The sequence below is a fragment of the Mus caroli genome, unplaced genomic scaffold (assembly GCF_978045245.1).
Source record: "Mus caroli unplaced genomic scaffold, Mus_caroli_1 scaffold_4, whole genome shotgun sequence".
In the NCBI taxonomy this organism is placed as follows: domain Eukaryota; kingdom Metazoa; phylum Chordata; class Mammalia; order Rodentia; family Muridae; genus Mus; species Mus caroli.
Genome location: NW_028227259.1, coordinates 122039081 through 122058468, shown reverse-complemented (window position 1 = coordinate 122058468; position 19388 = coordinate 122039081). Strand labels below are relative to the sequence as shown.

Genomic DNA, 19388 nt, shown 5'->3' with positions numbered 1-19388 from the left:
GAAAGGGTATGGGGGAGGGGCGGGTTGGTTATCTGATCAAGGCCAGGATGGCCGGCTGTTCCAGATGGATGCTGGACTGGGGACCTTGGCCTCCTTAGAACCCTGCCTCAGGGCAGCAAGCTGAGCAACCTCAATATCTTCAGACACTTCATTTAAAGTGACCGCTCTCAAATGCAGAAGGTGCTAGAACTCTGGGGTTACTGCCTCCCTTTTGCCACTTGTTGGGGCCCACCTGGCTTCTGGGGTGAGGGGATCGGGCTGTCTCTTAGAGAGACATGTCATATTTGGTCCCTGAAACCCCAGTGATGGAGCTGGGAGCTTAGTCTACTCCTAAGAGGAATGAAAGACCACAGAGCCAGGGCAGGCAGCATCCTCAACTAGCAAGTGGCTGCTACTCCCAGTGGCCTGAGGAGTCACTTGCTAGTTGAGTGTGCCCTAGATGTAGGATCCGGGTAGGTTAGTTATTCCATTGTCTCCCTAGTGGCTAAGGGTAGCTTCCAAGTCTCCAGTTTCAACCCTAACTCCCAAGCAGTGTCTTGTCAGGGAGGTCATAGGGAATACAAGATAGTCCTCACTGCTGTGTGCACAATGGTCCCCAATGGTCTCAGGGATGCCGGTGTGAGACTGACCCCAAGGACAATGTGACTTTGGGACTTCAAGTTCCTAATTCAGTACACCCGTTTTGTGGTTTGATTTCAGTCTTCAGGAGGCTTCATGTCAGTGGGTGGAGACATCGCGGGCTGTAGCTCTCTGAATTTGGGGGTGCTCTTTGCATTGTGTGCTAAGGAGGTGGAACCATCTGGGGACAGAAGGACCTACCATGCCAAGGACAAGCCCCACCTAAGGACAAAGGGTTTCAATAACCACATGGCAGGCAGGAGTTCTGTCTTATGCATACTGATAGCTTTGGTCTTCCAGGTGTGAGCCTACAGAAGCGGGCACATCAAATGAAGTCAGACTGACCTGTCGTCTCATTGAAACAGAATTGCTCATTTCAGAAAACTGGGTCACAAAAGATGGCATCCCTGTGGTACTTGAGACACCAAGCTGACACAGCTATGTCTGCCTATATCTGATGCTCCTGGTGTGGTGCAGTTCAGGGTCTGGACACGCACCTTTGACCGCAGGCTGAGGTCCCCCCCAGGTGTACTGATACTGTTGACTGTTCTCTCTCTCCTTAGGAGACTGACACTGTCCCTTATACTGTACTTAGGACTGTAACATCTGAGATGAGGGAAACATCGTAGGGGCAGGCCATGCCAACCACACACTAGCTTCAGGCTAGGAAGGCAGGCAGGATGTCATGTGAAGGAGTCACCAAGCCAGGGGAACAGATGTCCTTAAGAAAGAAAGGTGCCTGTCCCTCAGAACCCATTCTGTGCTGTAGGTGGCTTCTCAGGGCTCTAAGCTTTCCGGAGTGACTTTCTCTTAAAACACAGCTTATTTTCTTTCTTTCTTCCTCTCTTTCTCCCTCCCTCTCTCTCTCTTTTTATTTTAAAGATTTACTTATTATTATACATAAGTACACTGTAGCTGACTTCAGACGCACCAGAAGAGAGCATCAGATCTCATTACGGGTGGTTGCTGGAATTTGAACTCAGGACCTTGGGCAGAGCAGTCAGTGCTCTTACCTGCTGAGCCATCTTGCCAGCCCCAAACCTCAGCTTACTTATGACTTTTGGCCAAGCCATTGCTGAATTTATATCCACGGTGGATCTGGGTAGCCAGAGGGAGGACCATAACGAGAGAGTTTGTACAGAGCCATTCTCAAGTCAGAAAGATGGATGTGTGGGCAGTGTCCTATGTCACCCTTCCTGTGCCTTCTTGGAGAAAGAAAGGCAGGTGGTAGTTCCTATGGGATGAGTGTATACTTCTGTTACAGTCTCCCTTGCTCCGTAACTACACTAGCACCCCCTCTTCTGGAAGGCAGCTATGCTTACCCCTATACCACTGATACCACACCAAGAACCTTACATTCTATGTGGCAACTTTGTGCTCTTCTGTGTCACCTGAGGGACAGGGTCAAATTAGCCCCAGGGTGGGGAGTACCCAGCACCCTTTGTGGGTCTTTTGGGGGTGAACCCACATCACATAGGGCTCAGGAGTGCAAGTGTGCTTGAAAGAAAACCCAAGGGGTTCTTGCGCCCACAGTCTCTGACCCAACTACAAATCACAATCAGATGCATGAAACATTGATCCGGTTGATGTCAGCTGCCCTTGGCCGGGGCACTCCACCACACTGACGAAAAGACAGTCTCATTGAAAACTCACTGAACTTCTCTACTGAGGAATAGGGTTGGCAGAGTAGGACCAGCTTGTGTCATGAGCATAACAGATATAACCCTGGAGCTCAGGCACACAGCACAGGCTCAGATGCACTTGGGGTTTGGGTTCTGAGCATCTCGTCGCTATCTTGGCAGGATGGGGTGGGCTATAAGGTTTGACAGTGGAAGAGGCAGAGGGAATTCCCTAATTGCTGGGTATACATCCCTCGTCCAGGGCTAGCTGCTCTCTTCTCCTTCAGAAGGAGCTGTCATCGCCCACAGTTTGGGCGGATCCCTTCCACCAGTGATTTCAAAAGCGGGAGTTTGGGGGCAACAGGAGGAGACATGCCTAGAACTTTAGAATCTAACCCCAGAACGCAACACTGAAGACAGTAGTTTATGGCTGCTGCAACTAATTCTGGGTTCCTTTCCCGTCTTGGGAAGCCTCCCGTGTTCTCACCTGACCACAGAGAGGAGAACGTGGAACAGGGTTCAGAGTTCAGCTCTTCTCTGCTCTCAGGATCACAGCATGAGCTACACACCTAGCGAGCCCCGTGGACATGCCCTTAAGTCCCTCCAAGGCCACCTCCATCTCCCTGAATCCCGGTCATGACACATCTTTTCCATATCCCACTGTACAGGACTCTGGGGACACACACAGGACAAACATGTAAAGACACAATTCCCTGGACTGTGGTTGTTAGTGACTCTGGGATGCACAACAAGGGCTGCATCCTCAAATGATGGCTCATTCGCCATGCATGACTGAAATTTTTAGAGAGGGATAATGGGTAGCCAAGCCATGTGGATGGGCAGGTAGGCTGGCTCCCAGACTGCCCGTTGGCGCCTCCATTTGCACACCTATGCACAAGCACACACCTGCACACCTGTGTAGCTTACCTGTCCACCTGGATTCCTGTGTCTTTCATCTCTGCTTTGGCTGGTCCCCCTCTGTTGACTGCTTTGCCCCCACCGGTGAGGATGCTCAACACAGGCTCTATCTCTTTGAGCAGTTCATCCTGTTCTCCGCTGTCCTGGAGGTTGGCCTTGGTATTTTTCATTGTGGGGTCAATGGCCACACCATTAGCCTGGGAGACTGAGCCGGCTCCCTGTCCATGGCCTTGGGCATGCTGAGGTCCATTACTGGGACCTGGGACCCTGTCTACTGCTAATGGCTGGTCTTTGCTGGCTGATGGCTGGCGAGACAGATCGACAGCTTTGGTGGGTGTCCCCAGGGGCTGGGTCACCCGGATGGTCTTGGGGGTTCCATCCCCTGTGAAGGTGGTCTCCAGGTGTGTAGTGAAGCCCTCAGGGCCTCTCAGAATGAGGACCACATGGGTCTCAGAGGCAATGCCCCTGAGAACTTCCAGAGCGCTGTCATAGCTGAGGTCTACCAGGGGCCGATCATTGACGGCGAGAATGATGTCGCCAGCTTGGATAAGGCCGCTCTGCTCCGCTGCACCTCCTCGGATCAGGTCTGAGATGATCACGGGGGGCTTGCTGACCCGTTCCTTCACCAGGAAGCCCAGACCTCCCACTTTGCGTTTGAAGAGACGGACAGAAATGACGTTGGGTTGGATCTGCTGGACCCCAAATGTGTGCTCTTCCATGGTATCTGTGTCCTTCAGAAGACCTCCAAGCCAAGATGACTCCCACAGGAACCTGAGCTACTCCGGGCAAGAACCGGCTGCAGAGTTTCTGTCGCCTCTGTCTTTGACGTCAACTTGACGTCACCTGCTCATTGCTGTTCGGCCTTGGGTGGCATGATTTCATGTGTCCCCGCCCCCTTCCTTATTCTCTAAGGAAGTCAAGGTTGACCAGGCAGACGTCAGTGATGGGTTGTGTCCCTAAGCAACAGGTCAGGAAGACTGAAGGCTTGCCGTGTCTGATGACTGTGACGCACAAACATGGGAACTAGGCTCTGGGCATCTTGGTCACCAGCTGGTCAGATGCAGAGGTGATGTAGGGGCTCCTACCTGGAGCTAAGCAGAAGGGAGAGGAAAGTAGATGAGAGGAGAAAGAGAGAGAGTGGAGTGGGCACTAAATACCTTGGAGCTAGGATGGAAAACCCTGAGGCACAGAGGCCTGGGGAGGCTGAAGCCAAGCCTGAAGCATGGCTGGTTTACGTTTTCAGTTAGTGGTGGTCACCTGGCTTTATCCCTGCAACCAAAGCTCTCAAGAACCAAAGGGCTTCCTTGGGGACACCAGAGCCAAGACAGCCAGGCAACCCCGGAGACTCAAGGGCAAGCATCCTCAGTCTCCTATCTTTCCCACCGAGAGAGCCACGGCTCCGACTGTTACACTGTCCTCTGTTTCCTGGGTTTTGCAAACATTTCCCATTCACTTCTCAGAAGCCCCTCTGGCACTAACCTTTGGGCTTTCCACTCTGGAGCCTCCCCATTGAGAAGGAAAGATACTACTGAGCAGATACGAATGCTGTATTCCACAGTACCATGGATAGAAGAGTCCAGCTAACCCCCTGCAGCCATCTTCTTCACCCTTAGCTCATTTCCGTTTTAAAAATAGACAGGGCACCACGTTACGGCGAACGCTTTCAACGCCAGAGAGGTAGGTCCACGCAAAGCTCAGATATATTTGCCCCCCACATTACACATGAAACACCCCAGCGAGGGAACATGAGGAAGACGGGCGGTGACCCTCTAGGCTTAACAATGGCACATAACACGTTGAACCAATCAGTATTCACTAGTGGGAAAGAAAAAAAAGGAGAAGCGAAAACTAACACGGTAGTTTCTGAATACTTCATTCTTCACAGTTACTTCTTCCCTTCTTTGATGTTCACAGAAACCCAGCCCTCCTCCTGAAGCCCCAACTTGAAAGAGGGCTCAGTGCCTTGTCCCGAGGTCACATAGCAGAGTGGGTGGAGGGGGGTGGGGTGGGGAATGGGCCAGCTTCACTTTCAAGTCCAAACTTTGAAAGTCAACCTGCTAATTACTTTTCATGTATAGGTTCGGTTGGCCCAGTGTAGGGATTTGGGTTTAGGGTGCCAAAAGGCAACTCAGATCAAGCTGTAGGATGGTAGCAATAGCTCAGACCAGATACATTCAGGGAATTGTGTTTTGGGGGAAGCTGTGGGCTGTGACAGGTGATCCTCAGGGGTGGGGGTATGGGGGATGGGTGTGGGACCGTGGGGTGGGGTGGGGTATGGATGGAGGTGGGTGGGGATGGGTGAGGGGCCGTGGGGGGATGGGAGATGGGTGTGGGGCTGTGGGGTGGGGTGGAGAATGGATGGGGGATGGGTGGGAGATGGGTTGGAGGTTAGCAAGTCAATTTTTTTTTTTGCAAGTCAATCTTTTCATCCACTTTTCTCCTCCCCTCCAAAGCCCCAGTTCTCCCCGTATCCCTAAACTCCTCCTTACAGCATCCCCACCATGCCTTCACACAAGGAGGGACACCCATCCACCTGCCCTCAAGCCTTAACTGAAGCGCCTTGCTTCTCTCCCTTTCTGCAGTTTCCCAGGGCCACACCAAGGGCTGAGTCAGCCCAAGCGCCCACTGACTCTGAGAACAGGAGTTGACTGCAGAGGCCCCACCTGCCTTTCAAAGGAGGTTCCCCCTCCCCCCACACCCCCCAGGGTCCCTTGAAGGAGGCTGATTAGTGTTTTTTTTTTTTTTTTTTGCAGCTTGTATTATGTAACCCCACCAGCCGCTCTGTGTGGGTTGGGGAGTAACGAATCCCTGGCCCAGCCCGGGCTGCCTCCATCTGCTGCTGCTCTGTGTGTGCGTTTCTGTGTATTCAAGCGTCGCCCTCACGCTGTGGCATTTCTCTGCTGTGTGTGGCCCGGGTGTCAGCAGCCTGAGTATTTTTTAGCATCTTGCTGCCCAGGCTTTGGTTTGCAGGGAAAAGCCCCCAGGACCACCAAGCCCTTCCTTGTCTAGAAGGATGGCATCACTCTCTTGCTTCCTTAGCTTTCCCATAAGCTCCTGGTCTTCCAGGGGCCAAGCCACCGTCATAGGTGGAGACAGCTGGGGCTGTAGAGCTCTCCTCAGGGTCTACACTTGTTTCTGGGCTCCATCCTTAAACGGAAGAAGGGTCTAGGCAAGGACGGCAAGCTCATTTGTTACAAATGCTGGCTTAGGTCTTAGTAAAGGAGAGAGAGAGAGAGCATAGACTTGACCTTTGGTGAATCTTGCTTAAGAGAGAACAACTAGAAACAAAGCATGCACAGTGCCTTTTACCCTCAGCCATGCCCAGCTCTGCCTCTGTCTCTGCCGTCTTCTAGAAACAAGTGGGCCTCTTAGATGATGCCTGAGAAGCTAGGATCTATCCTCTTCTCCCTCCCCCCTCCTTCCCTCCCTTCTTCCCTCCTCCACCCTCCCTTCCTTCATGTGCTACTGGGAATGAAACCCAAGGCTTCATGTATACTAGACGGCATCCCCAACCTTCTGATTTTTTATTTTGAGACAGGGTTTGGTGAAGTTGCCCAGACTGACCTTTAACTCGCTCTGCAGTTTAGGGAGGCCTTGAACTTGCTCTCCTCCCACCTCAGCTTCTGGGGAGCTGGGATTACAACCTGAGCCTCTCCTCCCAGCAGCTGTCACAGTCTTAACCCCACAGCGAGCGCGCGCTCCGGGTCTCCTTTTCCATCTTAAAAAAAAAAGCCACCTCATCTTCCATCACAATTTGGTCTAATCCTGATCAGGGTCAAGGCCAGTTGCAGGTAGACGCTCATAGGGACACTTATTTGTCCCACTTTGCAAACATCCAGTTCCCTGGGCCACAGAGAAACTGGCTAAAGTGCTTCCTGACTCTGTCTGTTTCCGACTGGGCTCCTTATTTCCCCTGAGCCTCAGTTTCCTTATCTGTAAAATGGCTTCCGAGAAGCAGCCATCCCACTTGATTAACCTGGAGAATTCAACGACAGAGGCCTGGCACACTCAGAAAAACTGGTCTCTGGTTATTATTATGTAACATGATGATTTGGGCCTCCTGGGTTTTAATCAGCATGTGGGTTTTTTTCCCCCCTGTTCTATCAGTGTCTTTTTGTGTCAGTCTCTAAGGGGACCCTCCCCTGCAGATGACTCTGAGGATTCTGGTCACTGTGAAATCACTGTCTTTAGGGAGATAAAAGCTAGGCTGAATGGCCTGTCAGTTTGTCTCTACACTCTGGAGCTGAGATTCTCAACAAATTATGCTTGCATACACACACACACGCATGTATATGCACGCACGCGCACACATACAGAGTACATACCATGGAAACCACACTTGGACGTGAGTCTCTGTTGAGCACTTTGCTTGGTCTCCCTGTATTTCTTTCCTTTCCCTTGCTCTGAGGAAATAAGTGGCTGACTGTTGGAGGAGGAGGTGACGGCCAGAGAGAAGCAAGCAGTCAAAGCAGGTCGTGTTGGACACTACCTCCTTGTTGTATGTGATCCTGGGTGGGTGGGAAGCTCTATGCTCTGGGCTTCATTTCCACAATGGGAGGAATGTGGAGCGTGGGAGCCCTTGGCTAGGAAGGGAGCCACTCCCTCCGCATGGGATTTGAGGTCTATGGCTACCAGAGGAGCTTGGATGTGAATGCCCCATGTTATCTTTCTGGTTTTGGTGGTGGTGGTGGTGGTGTTTTGTTTGTTTTGGGAAAGGTGAGACTTTACTCTCTGTTTGGCTAAGTTATCAATAGCCTCTTATAAAGAGGAGTGGGAAGGGAGACTCCGAGGAAGTTTAATAGTCAGGGTTAGACCCAGTCTGAATGCCCATCGCAGACACAATGGCACCCCATCTCTCCTCTGCGGCGGCCTCCCATTTTAGCCCAAGTGCTGATCAAAGTCACGCCCAGGGTCTTTCCTCACGCAGCATGTGAAGGATGTAAGCCGCTCTGAGGCATCGGTTGTCCTGTCCTGTTGAAGAAGAGCCATTGAGAGCTCCTGTGTAGCTTGTTCATTGAAACACAGGGAACAGGGGGCTGGAGAATCTGGGTGTGGGTGTGGGGCACATTCAGTGTTGTGAACTCAGATTGAAATGCAGGTATCTGAAGTTCCCAGGAAGAAGCAGGGGTGGGAGAAGAGAGAGAGACAGACAGGCCTTCCCTGTGTTAAAGGCCTATAGACCGAAGGATTAAACGTTGAGAACATGAAGAGTTGGAATGTTGCAGATCAGAGTCAAATTGTCTCTTTAGTGTCTTTGAAAGTTGCTCATCCCACACCCCACGGATGGACCCAATGTCCTTGTGGTTCTCAAAACTTTAAAAAGTATTCTTAGCCAGCCACTGGCTCCACGGGAAGCTAAGGATGTCATTGGATGACACCTGTAGCAGAGTCTCCCCAGCTTTGCTGTGACCACCCACCTATGCCCCCACTAATGAGTCCCGTGAAGAGTTTCGGACTCTTCCATTGTTCTGTAGCTAATAAAATCTCACATAGCTCCTTCTCATGGCAGAACGTAGGATCTGGGGAACCTGGATCTCTCTATTCCCAAGCCCTGGTCACGCACATTTGGCTCCAAAATAAAACCTCTCTTTGGGGTGAGGTTTGAGGTTTTGCATTCACCAACCACATTTGATGGTGGTGAGCCACATGGCCCCAGATGGCAGCTGCTCGCCTGGATGTTGGCTTCCTTCACTGCGGCTACGAGGTTCTGGAAGAGTCCAAGTGCATCTTGGACTTCCAGGACTTACATGAGAAAAACATTGCAAAACATGTCACTTCTTTTCTTTCCTGAATTAGGTTTTTACTAGGTTAGCTCAGGCTGGCCTTGAACTCATGACCCCCTCACTGATAGCTTCCCAAGGGGTCAGATTTCCCCATTAATAAATTTAAAATATTGCTTCCATCTAGAAAGGATACTGTTATGGGTATATTAAGCTAAATAGAATTATGAAAGTGGCTTTTGTTAGCTATCTGTCTGTCTATTTCTCTACCTATCTTAATATATATTTTGGTGATGCTGAGGGTGGTACCACCCATACATGCCAGGCAGGTGCTGTCCCACCGAACTGGGACTCTTCTCTTCCATTACCGTGACTACCACGAAGCTGACTGGTTTACCATAGCTCTGAAGGCACTGCCCTCAGACAATGTGGGTCTAAACTGTGTTAGGCCTGTGAGATGGCTCAGCGGGTAAAAGTACTTGTCACCAAGTGATGACCCGAGTTCAATCCCCACGCCAAGCCTGATGACCGGCCCCAGTTCAAGCCCTACAACCGACACTGTGGAAGGAAAGATGGAAGCCTAGAAGTTGACCTCTGACCTTTACATGTGGTGGTGCTAAGCATGCCCATTGGATGAATCAATAAATGTTAGTTAGGTCCCTGGAGACTCCCCTCCCTCTCGTCTCCTGAGAATCTACTGGAGATTTAGCTGGGCACAGGCATGGGCGGGAATGACGGAGGAGAGAGAAGCCAGTGTTACACAAGAAAGGTTAGAACTGGTGTGTTCTGGACTAAAAGCCTACCACCTGAAACCTGCTCTCTGGGCATCAGATGAACCCTCACACAACGAGTGTGCTTCAGAGAACAAGATGGAGATCAACAGATCAAAAAGGAAGCGCCCATACATACGATCAGCTGAGAAAATGCATGCATGGTGGATTCTGCACACATAAATACAGTGATCATTCTGGAAGGGGAAGATGCCCATAGCAGATCTTCTAAGGCTCTGCAAATCAGAGGTCAGTGGGCATGCCCTTGTCACCAAACAACATTCCTCATCCTGGGATGCCAGATCACTGACGTTCTGAACACAGATGTCCTATGTTTTAGATGAACGGTAGTAAGGAAAACAAAACCTAGCCTGTGAACTTGCATCTGTTTGCACTTTGCACGGCCACAAGGTCGCTCTCAGCTCGGTGCCACAGCCTTGTGGCCGTCTCCCTCCAGTCCTACTTAAAAAACAGATTTCAAGTTCCCAAGTCTTAAAAAGAGCACAAGACACAGCCAACCCCCATACAAACAAAAGGCACCCCCCGAAACAGTGCCCCCTTTAAACAATACACCAAACACTCAACTTCCGTAGTCTTGTTGAGTCACTAATTTGCAGCCTTTAAGGATCCAAACTGAAGGGATCTCTTCCCACGCCAGCCAGCCAGAGCCCCAAGCCTGCCACACCCCTGCATGTCAGCAGGGTGTGCTGGCACCCTGTGCCTTGGGGATCCCAGCGTCTTTGGGTCCTATAATGAATCCCCAGGTAACCATGGAACGCCCCCCACTTGGCAGCTGCAGTCTGCAGAGGATAACTTGGACTTTCTCAGATTGAATCCACAGCTGGGGAGGAAGAGTTTCAGCTCTGAGTCAGGACCGAACAAGATTGTAGAAGCCTGATCCCAGTGGCCAGGGGATCCTGGGGATGGATCCTCTCTCACATCGTGGCTTGATACAGACTCTTTTAATATTGGATAATATTGGTCCTCACTCGAAACTGTACATGCTTTCTTTGGTGTGGCTACTGAGAATTTGGATGTTTTCCTTCGGATAAACTGTATAGGGTATAAACCACATAGGATGCCGATAAACACACACACAGGAACACACACATGTGTGCATAACACATGCATGCATGCACATACATATATTCATGCATACATACACACACATGCCTAAGGACCTATCAATAAGCCAAGGGAAAGCAAATATGCCCTGTGGTACTGTGTCAACCTGGGCCAGCGTTAAGCTGGGGTAGGGCTGATCTGTAAAGGATCTATCAGGCTAGCCCTCAGTAGTACTATTATGCTGTTGAACATCAAACGGACCTCTAGAATCCAGTCTATTTACCCACAGATCAGCACAGCTCTCTGACCTCATCAGAGATGGTTCTTTGTACAGTGGAGGGGGTTAGTGCGAAACCTGGTCAAAGGGCAGAGATTAAGTGTCCCCAGATGGCTCGGCCACAAGTGGGAGACGCAGGACACTCTCCATGCCCTCCCAGGCTCAGGGAACATCAGAGATGAGGGTGTGGAAGGGATGTAAGAACCAGGGGATGGGGGAAGACTGGAAGTGAACTCTGTCTCGTGTACAGGACGGGGCTGCTGCACCGGGGACCTTACACCAGCTGCGGCTGCCTGTACAAGATCGAGCTAGTCAGTGGGCCAGCACTTACTGACAACTGATGGCCTCTGGGTGAGGAAGAATCAGTGTTCTTTAAGGGTGTGGCTCCAGATAGGTTGACCATGCTCCAGGGAATGGTCCAACATCCAGGAGTATGTGGGTAGCGCAAGTTGGAGTCTATGGGTTAAAGAGAGAGGTGGGAGAGGACAGGAATGTGGGAGTGGGTAGGGAGGTGGGGGGTTGATCTGGGTGGAGTTAGGAGGAATCCGATCAAAGCACGCTGTATGAAGTTCTCAAAGAACAGAAATATTTTTAAAAAGCTAGTGAGGAATGACATTCAAGATACATTACTCTGCTAGGCAGTGGTGGCACACACCTTTAATCTCAGCACTCAGGAAGCAGAGGCAGGTGGATCTTTGAGTTCGAGGCCAGCCTGGTCTACAGAGTGAGTTCTAGGACAGCCAGGGCGACACAGAGAAACCCATCCCCTGGTTCTTACATCCCTTCCACACCCTCATCTCTGATGTTCCCTGAGCCCGAGAGGGCATGGAGAGTGTCCTGCGTCTCCCACTTGTAGCTGAGCCATCTGGGGACGCTTAATCTCTGCCCTTTGACCAGGTTTCGCACTAAGATCCCTGTCTCAAACAACAATAACAACAACAACATCTATTGCTCCATTTAAATGCAATGCAAACCACACACTAACATAGGACAATTATTTATAATCTGATTAATTGTTCACATTTCCATGTGAGTTTGACGTATATCAGTTATTTCTGGAGCAGTTCCCAGGCCCTTGGAATTGGTACTTACTTCTCTGAAAGGTGTAAGAGTTGGGTTGTGAATGGGAACCTTCTTCCTTTTGGGGTATTCTTTTATACTTGATTATAGATTAACTGTTTTGCTTACTTAATTATTACTTTGATTTCTATTTTTTAAATATCACTTTCCCCAATCAGGACAAGGCCTTTGAAGCCAGGCTGTCTCTGCTTGGCTTTGTGACCATGGGAAACTTAAGGTCTCTGGGTCAATGTCACCATCTACAGTGTCTGTAGAGACAATGACAGTGCTGGCATGCATCTGTGCGGACGGACGGACGGACAGAGATGAGAGTCATTAGGGCTGATTTCTTTTCTAACGTGCTAGACTAGGCGGTGCACTTCCCTTTTCCGTCCACGGAGCTGAGTCTGATTGTTGTCTGTTTATCTTTCTACTGCGAGTCTTTGGTATGTTGTGCAGGGCACTTGGGTACTGTGGATGGATCCCTATTCCCAGGACAGTGAATGCATATCCCCAAGGCAACAGCTCCTCCTTGGGGTGTAGAAAGAGCCCAGAATCAAGAATGCCAAGCCTGAGAGATGCAGGAAGAGACATGCAAGCCCCTCAGACCTCGGTGGTACGTGAATACTGTGAGGAAGGAGTAGGAAAGTCAGTCTACCACCCTGGGAGAGCTACAGGGATCTGTCCCCATGCTGGAAGAGACGAGGGGAATCACAGCTCTTTCATCACAAAATGCAATTACCAGAGCTAGCTCAGCCACCTGTGTGCTACAGCATCCATCACGATGACAGAAAGTTCCAGAGTTCAGAGTGAGGCCCTTTCTATTGCCTTCCACTCATCCCTCACCCTGGCTGGACCTGCTTGCCACTGGGTAGAGGTCAAAGCCAGGAATCTGGAGCCAGAAAGACAAGAACCTGGGACCCAGGTCTACTTTCTGCTAGCCTCAGATTCCTCATCTGTGACGTGGGACTCCATCAATAAATTAATTACAGGAGAAAATTAAGTGGGTGTGTGCTCGGGGAGGGAGGGTTACGTGGGGTTCACGTGTATCATTCTTGACTGTTACCTTGAGAGTTGCTTTAGGTTTGTCGCCAAGACACATGAAATTCAATGGCCCAGAACTATTCACCAACACCAGGGAAAAGAGCCAGCGAGGGAGGCCATCAATTGATGCGTGGATTAAAGAAAAATCTGGAGTATGTGTGTATGTAACAGAGTTTGTTTCTTTGTAAAGAATGAAATTACATTTGTAAAGAATGTGAGGTTTTTTTGTTTTTTCAGTGAAGGGGATGGAACTGGAGATCACCAGTAACATTGTTACCGTGTCAAATGAACTAAGCCGGACTTAGAAACACAGGTAAAAGGCTGAAGTCCCCCACGAGTCCAGGCCATCCTGGGTGACCCAGTGAAACTCTATCAGAAAAGGAAAAAGAGGAGAGGCCACATATTTTCTCTACATGAAATCTAGACTAAGACATTTTTAGGATGTCAAAGTAGAAAGGGGGCTATGTTGGGAGAGGAAGGAATCAGCAGAAGAGACAGGAATATGGGGTGGCTGTAAGCAAAGCACCCTGACTACACACAGAAAACACCCTTTGGACTTTACTCTGACAGTGATGATGAACCTCGGAGGTACCGTGTAGGCTGATTTTATAAACATTGTTCTGGCTGCTGCTGGCTGCAAGATTGAAGGAAACCCAAGGGTGGCTACTGGAGCCCAGGCAGGAGCCATTTCAGGTACTGGGTGGTCAGCACTGGGTGGTGACAGTCAGGGAGTGAGGAAGAGGGCAGGATGTAGAGAGGAGGAGGAGGAGCAGGAGGAGGAGCAGGAGGAGGAGGAAGAGGAGGAAGAAGAGGAGGAGGAAGAGGAAGGTGAGTTCTGGAGCTGTGGGGACAGATGGGACAGAAGGCTAAGGGAGAAGGCAGTGTCCTCAGAGGTCTCTCGGCTTCAGTTGGCCGTAGGTGGGGTAGGGAATCTCTTCCTGTAAGAATGCAGGCTGTGTGATAGAAGAAAATTCTAGCAACAAGCAAACGTCGTTTGTGGAATTGTGCTTCCCAAGTCCTGATGTACGGTTTAATGGCAGGATTGTGATCAATCAACAGTGTGTGCTCCCTGACTCCCACTGTTCCGAGTGAGAGCCCATGGGGGATGCCAGAAATATCCTTCCTTTGGTTTCTTCTCCGGCATTTCCCTTGCCTGGCAGATTGATGTTAAGTCAGTCATCTTAACAGTCCGACTCTCGATTGTCTTGTGAAATGGGAAAGGTACTTAGAGAAGCAGTTCCTGACGATTTAGAAAAGATCTGAGCAGATGAATACTTGTAGAAAATACTTTGTAAACAGTCACGTCAACAGTGCGGACACTGTGGGGCCCTTCTCTTTAAGGGGACATTGAGGATGGTGTGCCCCAAATTGCAGCTGAGTGTTAATCTGAGATTCAGTCAACTTCCTCCCTGTCCTGACTAACGTGCTTAGATACAACCTGGGGGAGAGAAGCTAGGCCCACAATGTGGCAAAATCTACTCCTGGAGGGAAACAAGACAAAACTTGTATTTTAAGGTGCTAGAACTGAGCCCCAAAACATCAAAGATCCCTGTAAACACATCATATATCCACAGTGTCCTTAAAGATCTCTGTAAACACATCACTACATCCACAGGGTCCTTAAAGATCCCTGTAAACACATCACTGCATCCACAGGGTCCTTAAAGATCCCTGTAAATACATCACTGCATCCACAGGGTCCTTAAAGATCCCTGTAAACACATCACTGCATCCACAGGGTCCTTAAAGATCCCTGTAAATACATCACTACATCCACAGGGTCCTTAAAGATCCCTGTAAATACATCACTGCATCCACAGGGTCCTTAAAGATCCCTGTAAATACATCACTACATCCACAGGGTCCTTAAAGATCCCTGTAAACACATCACTACCTCTACAGGGTCCTTAAAGATCCCTGTAAATACATCACTGCATCCACAGGGTCCTTAAAGATCCCTGTAAACACATCACTACATCCCCAGGGCCCCCTTAGTTAAAGAACTTCAGCAAAGGGAGAATCTGCTAAACAGAAAATACAGCAACAGATGTGGCAGTCTTCCCCTCATGAGGCAGCTATGCCCATAGTAAAAATAAATATAACCGGGTCAAATTTGAGTAAAAGGTTAAGGCTCTCAAACTGGATAAAATGCACCAGCAGTTGCCCTGTGACAACATGAGTGTGGGGACAAAGTCCCCAGGACAAGAGAATCTAGTCCCAAAGGTAGGTATGGACCCAATACACATCTGCTGCTCCTATGGCTCTCAGAACAAGTCTACTTTTAACTGAAGAATTTAATAATGGAGTTCACTCTCCTTAGAAAGCACCAGCTTGTGTGCTTATATTACTTCTTTCAGAATACGTATTCAATTTCCCAAAATATTTTCTACTAAACATAATTAAGTTTTAAACTTAAGACATTAGTGTTATGAGTGAGTTGTACCAATTCCAAATGTCTTGACTTTAGTATTCTGAACATTTTTATATAGAGACTCTTAATTTTAATTGATTAATTAATTAAGACGAGGGGTTTCATATATCCCAAACTGGCCTCAAATTCAATATATAGTTAGGTATGACCCTGAACTTCTGATCCTCTTGCCTCTGTCTTCCAAGTGCTAAGATTATAGATGTAAGTCACCAGGCCTGGTTTATGTGCCGGGGATCAAAGCATGCTAGGCGAGAACTCTACCAACTGAACTACACCTCTAGTAGGATCTTTACTGAGTAGTCTAACTGGACCTAGAAAAAGAAGTCTGAAAGACAAGTTAGTATTTATCTCCTCAACAGTGGGGACATAAGTTGAGTCTGTCTAGACTTGAAGTCTTTGTTTTTTCATCATTTTAAATGAGCACTGCTTGCTTATATCTTAAGCAGCCTGACTGCAGAAGTGAGCTGCAGTCCCAGTAACAGGAAGGTGAGAGAGACTCGTTGGGCCCTTCCCTTCAGCCTTGCTATGGAACCTGTGGATGTTCTTAGGGCTCAGGGAACACTGGAGTCAGGTTCCTATGCATTCGCTCAAGGAAAGAGTCTACGGCATTAGAGTTTTCCGAACGTGAAGGGGAGAGATGTACGTGGCTCAAGCTAACAGGTGAGTTCAAGGTCACGGCTGGCAACAGATTTCAGAGAGTTTCTCAGACTGTTGGAGCTAGGAGCAAGCTCAGGGACCCTCAGAGTCACACCAGCCCCCACTCATTTCCTTACACCCCATGAGTCTCAGAATGCCGGCTGCAGATTTCTGGGCTTCTTCTCCCTACATGCTTCTAGACTATTCTAAATGAGACCAAATAGTTATAACTCACTTCCCTTCCTGGTGAACCACTCTCAAGTACACTCTGTATCTTAGGATGGAGGACGGGTGTTGGAAGAACTCACCGGTGCAGGCAAGGCCAGGGGATTCTAAGTTACTTCAGAAAGTAAACGTTTCAAAGATTAGTTGCGTGGTTCTGACAGAAGACTACTGGGCAAGGTTGTGAGGGGGCCGTGAAGCAGAGCACAGCTTTTTTTTAAACTGAGGAGATAAAATGAAAGTAAGGATCGTGGTCTCAGAAAACCGCTAGCTACCGTCCTCTCATCAACTGCTTTTACTGAGTAGCTACTTTGCTCTACTCTGTTCTCAAAACAGAACGAGACACTCTGACCCGCCAAACGAGCTGTGAGGTCAGACACTCCCTGCAGACAGAGGTCACAGCTCTTGGTTTTATTGTCTTTTCAGTGAGCTGCCTGGCTTGGCACATTTTAGGTACTCAATAACCCAGGAACCGAGTCTACACCGTTAGCAGAATCAAACCAGTGAGGTGGTTGAGGACAGGAGAGTCCAGGCTGCCCAGTGTGCGGCAGTTCCAGCAAGAGTTTGCTACAAAGTAGGGACGAGGCAGAAATCCCTTCCCTTCCTTCCAGCGGCTGCGTGATAGAGAGGAGAGGGAGTCAACTGCACTTTGCAGCCTCGGGAAACCAATCACAGATTCAGAAAAAGGAGAGGTGAAAGAGAGAGATCTATGTGGAGTTTTTGAAACCACCAGAGATGGATGCCATCTGGTGCCCTGCTCCCCAGGGGCTGATCCACAGGCCGGCATCACCAGTACTGTTTGAGAGCATGTCAGAGGCACACACCCTCAAGCCCCACCAGATTCCCCCCTTCCTTCAGGAGCCTCAGATTCCTGTGCACAGGACCACAGGACCGTTCGAGACACCCGAGGCCAGTTTCCCTCCCAATGCCTGGTTCAGCTTCAAGCAGTCAGTCCCTCAGAGCCTCCAAGAGAAGACTTCTAGGTAGCCAAGTGCAATAACATTAAGCTGAACTATACAAAATTGCTGAGTATTCAACAATTCTGTGACCTACAAAGATAACAGTTTCAAATGAAACTCCAATTTCAGCTCAACCTATACCCTGTTCCAAACAAAAGCATTTTTCTGACCTAGGATATGGGAGTTTTCAGAAAAGGTTCTGGCCGGAGTCTACATATAACAGCCCATAGGTAGGCAGGTAAGCTGTGTGTGTTTTACATTAAGACCTCCTTCCATTAAAGGGGGAAAAAAAAAGAGGTTTAACATAAGCTGAAAACATCAGGTTTTCTTTGTGCCCTGGAAGATGTGCTCATTATCAAGCCTAGATTTCTTCAGGTTACCCCTTTTTCCATCTTAAGAGGCAGGAGAGGGTGGTTCATCAGGAGAGGCAGGGGTGAAGTTAATTGTAACTATTTTTGCTTATTGGGGGGTCGTCAAGAAGCACCTAGGTAGAAAAAACCGAGAATGTACAGCTCATGTTCATGTGTGGCTGTTGCAACACAGCTGGGATGGGCGATGGTGTCAGGTTACAAGGCACCTGAGCTCTTGGTCACCTTTGGCCACCAGCAGCCTCCTTCACACCTCTGTTTCCCACCAGGGCTTTAGAGGGCAGGTCTGACTTAAGACTCCCTATAAAGTGAGTTTTAGACAGCAACAGTGACCTTTTTGGAGCTCCTTAATGAAGGGCCCCAAAGCAGATGGGCCTTAGGGTCTCTTGGAAGATGGAGGTGTCTCACAGGGTCTCCTGAAGTCACACAACCTCTGTTGAGCTCTGTGGGCTCCAGCTGGGGCTCCCCTAAATTCCCAGGCCCTGGTTGAAATCCACCGTTGCCTGCACACACCCTCCACTGGAGTCTTACAGGCCAGCTCCCTAGATTCATGCTAGGTATATTCCCCATCTAATGCTTCTCTCACTGTGAGGTAGGAATGGAGCCTTTCCTGCTGTGACATCCTCTCTCAACAGGGCTTTTCCTCTGGATGTCACCCCAGCCCCAACAGTCCCCAGACCAGGGCAGACTCCAGTCTCCATCCTCCATACAGAGGGAAGAGGTCATGCCAGGTCCCACATGTTTTCTGTGTAGGGCCTTCTCTGGGCTTTGTGTTTGTCTCCTTTGGCACGGCACACCTGCCAATCCCCCCAGGAGACCACAGCCCACCTCAGCTTCAAGGACACACTTGCTTTTCTGTCTGGCTCAGAAGAACATTACAAGTCTCCCCCAAACTGCTATCAGAGGAACAAGGACAGCCACAGCCCATTTATCAATCCAGGATGACTCAGAGGGGTGGGAGAAAGGACCGAGACTAGAGGCACCTTCTCCAGCACTGGGTTCATATCCTGACTTCCAGTGGCTCTGGCCAGGCCTTTAGCACCCTAATTCCTGCTCCCTCATCTGTAAAATGAAGATACCAGTGACTTGGGACGACACGAGCCAAGCTCTTTCCCAGGCTGGCTGTACACTGCCCTTCCTTAGCACTGTGTCTCATTGCACAGTTATATATGGTTATTTAACTAATATTTTCCCTTAGGGATGACTGTCGTGTGTGTGTGTGTGTGTGTGTGTGTGTGTGTGTGTGTGTGTGTGTGCGTGCACGCACGTGTATGAAGGGGAGAGAGGGGAGGAAAGAGGGAGAGGGGACAGGGTAGGAGGGAGGGAAGGAGAGAGAGAAAGGGAGAGAGACAAAGAAGGGTAGGGGAGAGGAGGGGGATAGGGAGGGAGGGAGGGAGAGAGAGGGAGAGGGAGAGGGAGAGGGAGAGGGAGAGGGAGAGGGAGAGGGAGAGGGAGAGGGAGAGGGAGAGGGAGAGGGAGAGAGAGAGAGAGAGAGAGAGAGAGAGAGAGAGAGAGAGAGAGATATGCACACAGGTTCTTACATGCACCCTGGGGTTCATGTTGTACATCTTCCTGAATTGTTCTACATTTTTTTTTTTTTTTTTTTTTTTAGTTGAGGCCAGGTCTCTCATTGAATCTGGAGTTTGCTGATTTGGCTAGACCACCTGGCCAAGCAGGTCCAG

General features: G+C 49.5%; 1 protein-coding gene across 2 annotated transcripts in view; it reads right to left on the bottom strand.

The window, feature by feature from the left end:
• Nucleotides 1-19388, bottom strand: part of Nos1 (nitric oxide synthase 1) — a 175029-nt gene that overhangs the window by 87870 nt on the left and 67771 nt on the right. For both annotated transcript variants that reach the window (XM_085837086.1, XM_021162640.3), the window contains exon 2: nt 3165-4246. In XM_085837086.1, coding sequence (XP_085693212.1) covers nt 3165-3874 — 710 coding nt within the window. In that variant the 5' untranslated portion in view covers nt 3875-4246. The remainder of the gene's footprint in view (nt 1-3164; nt 4247-19388) is intronic.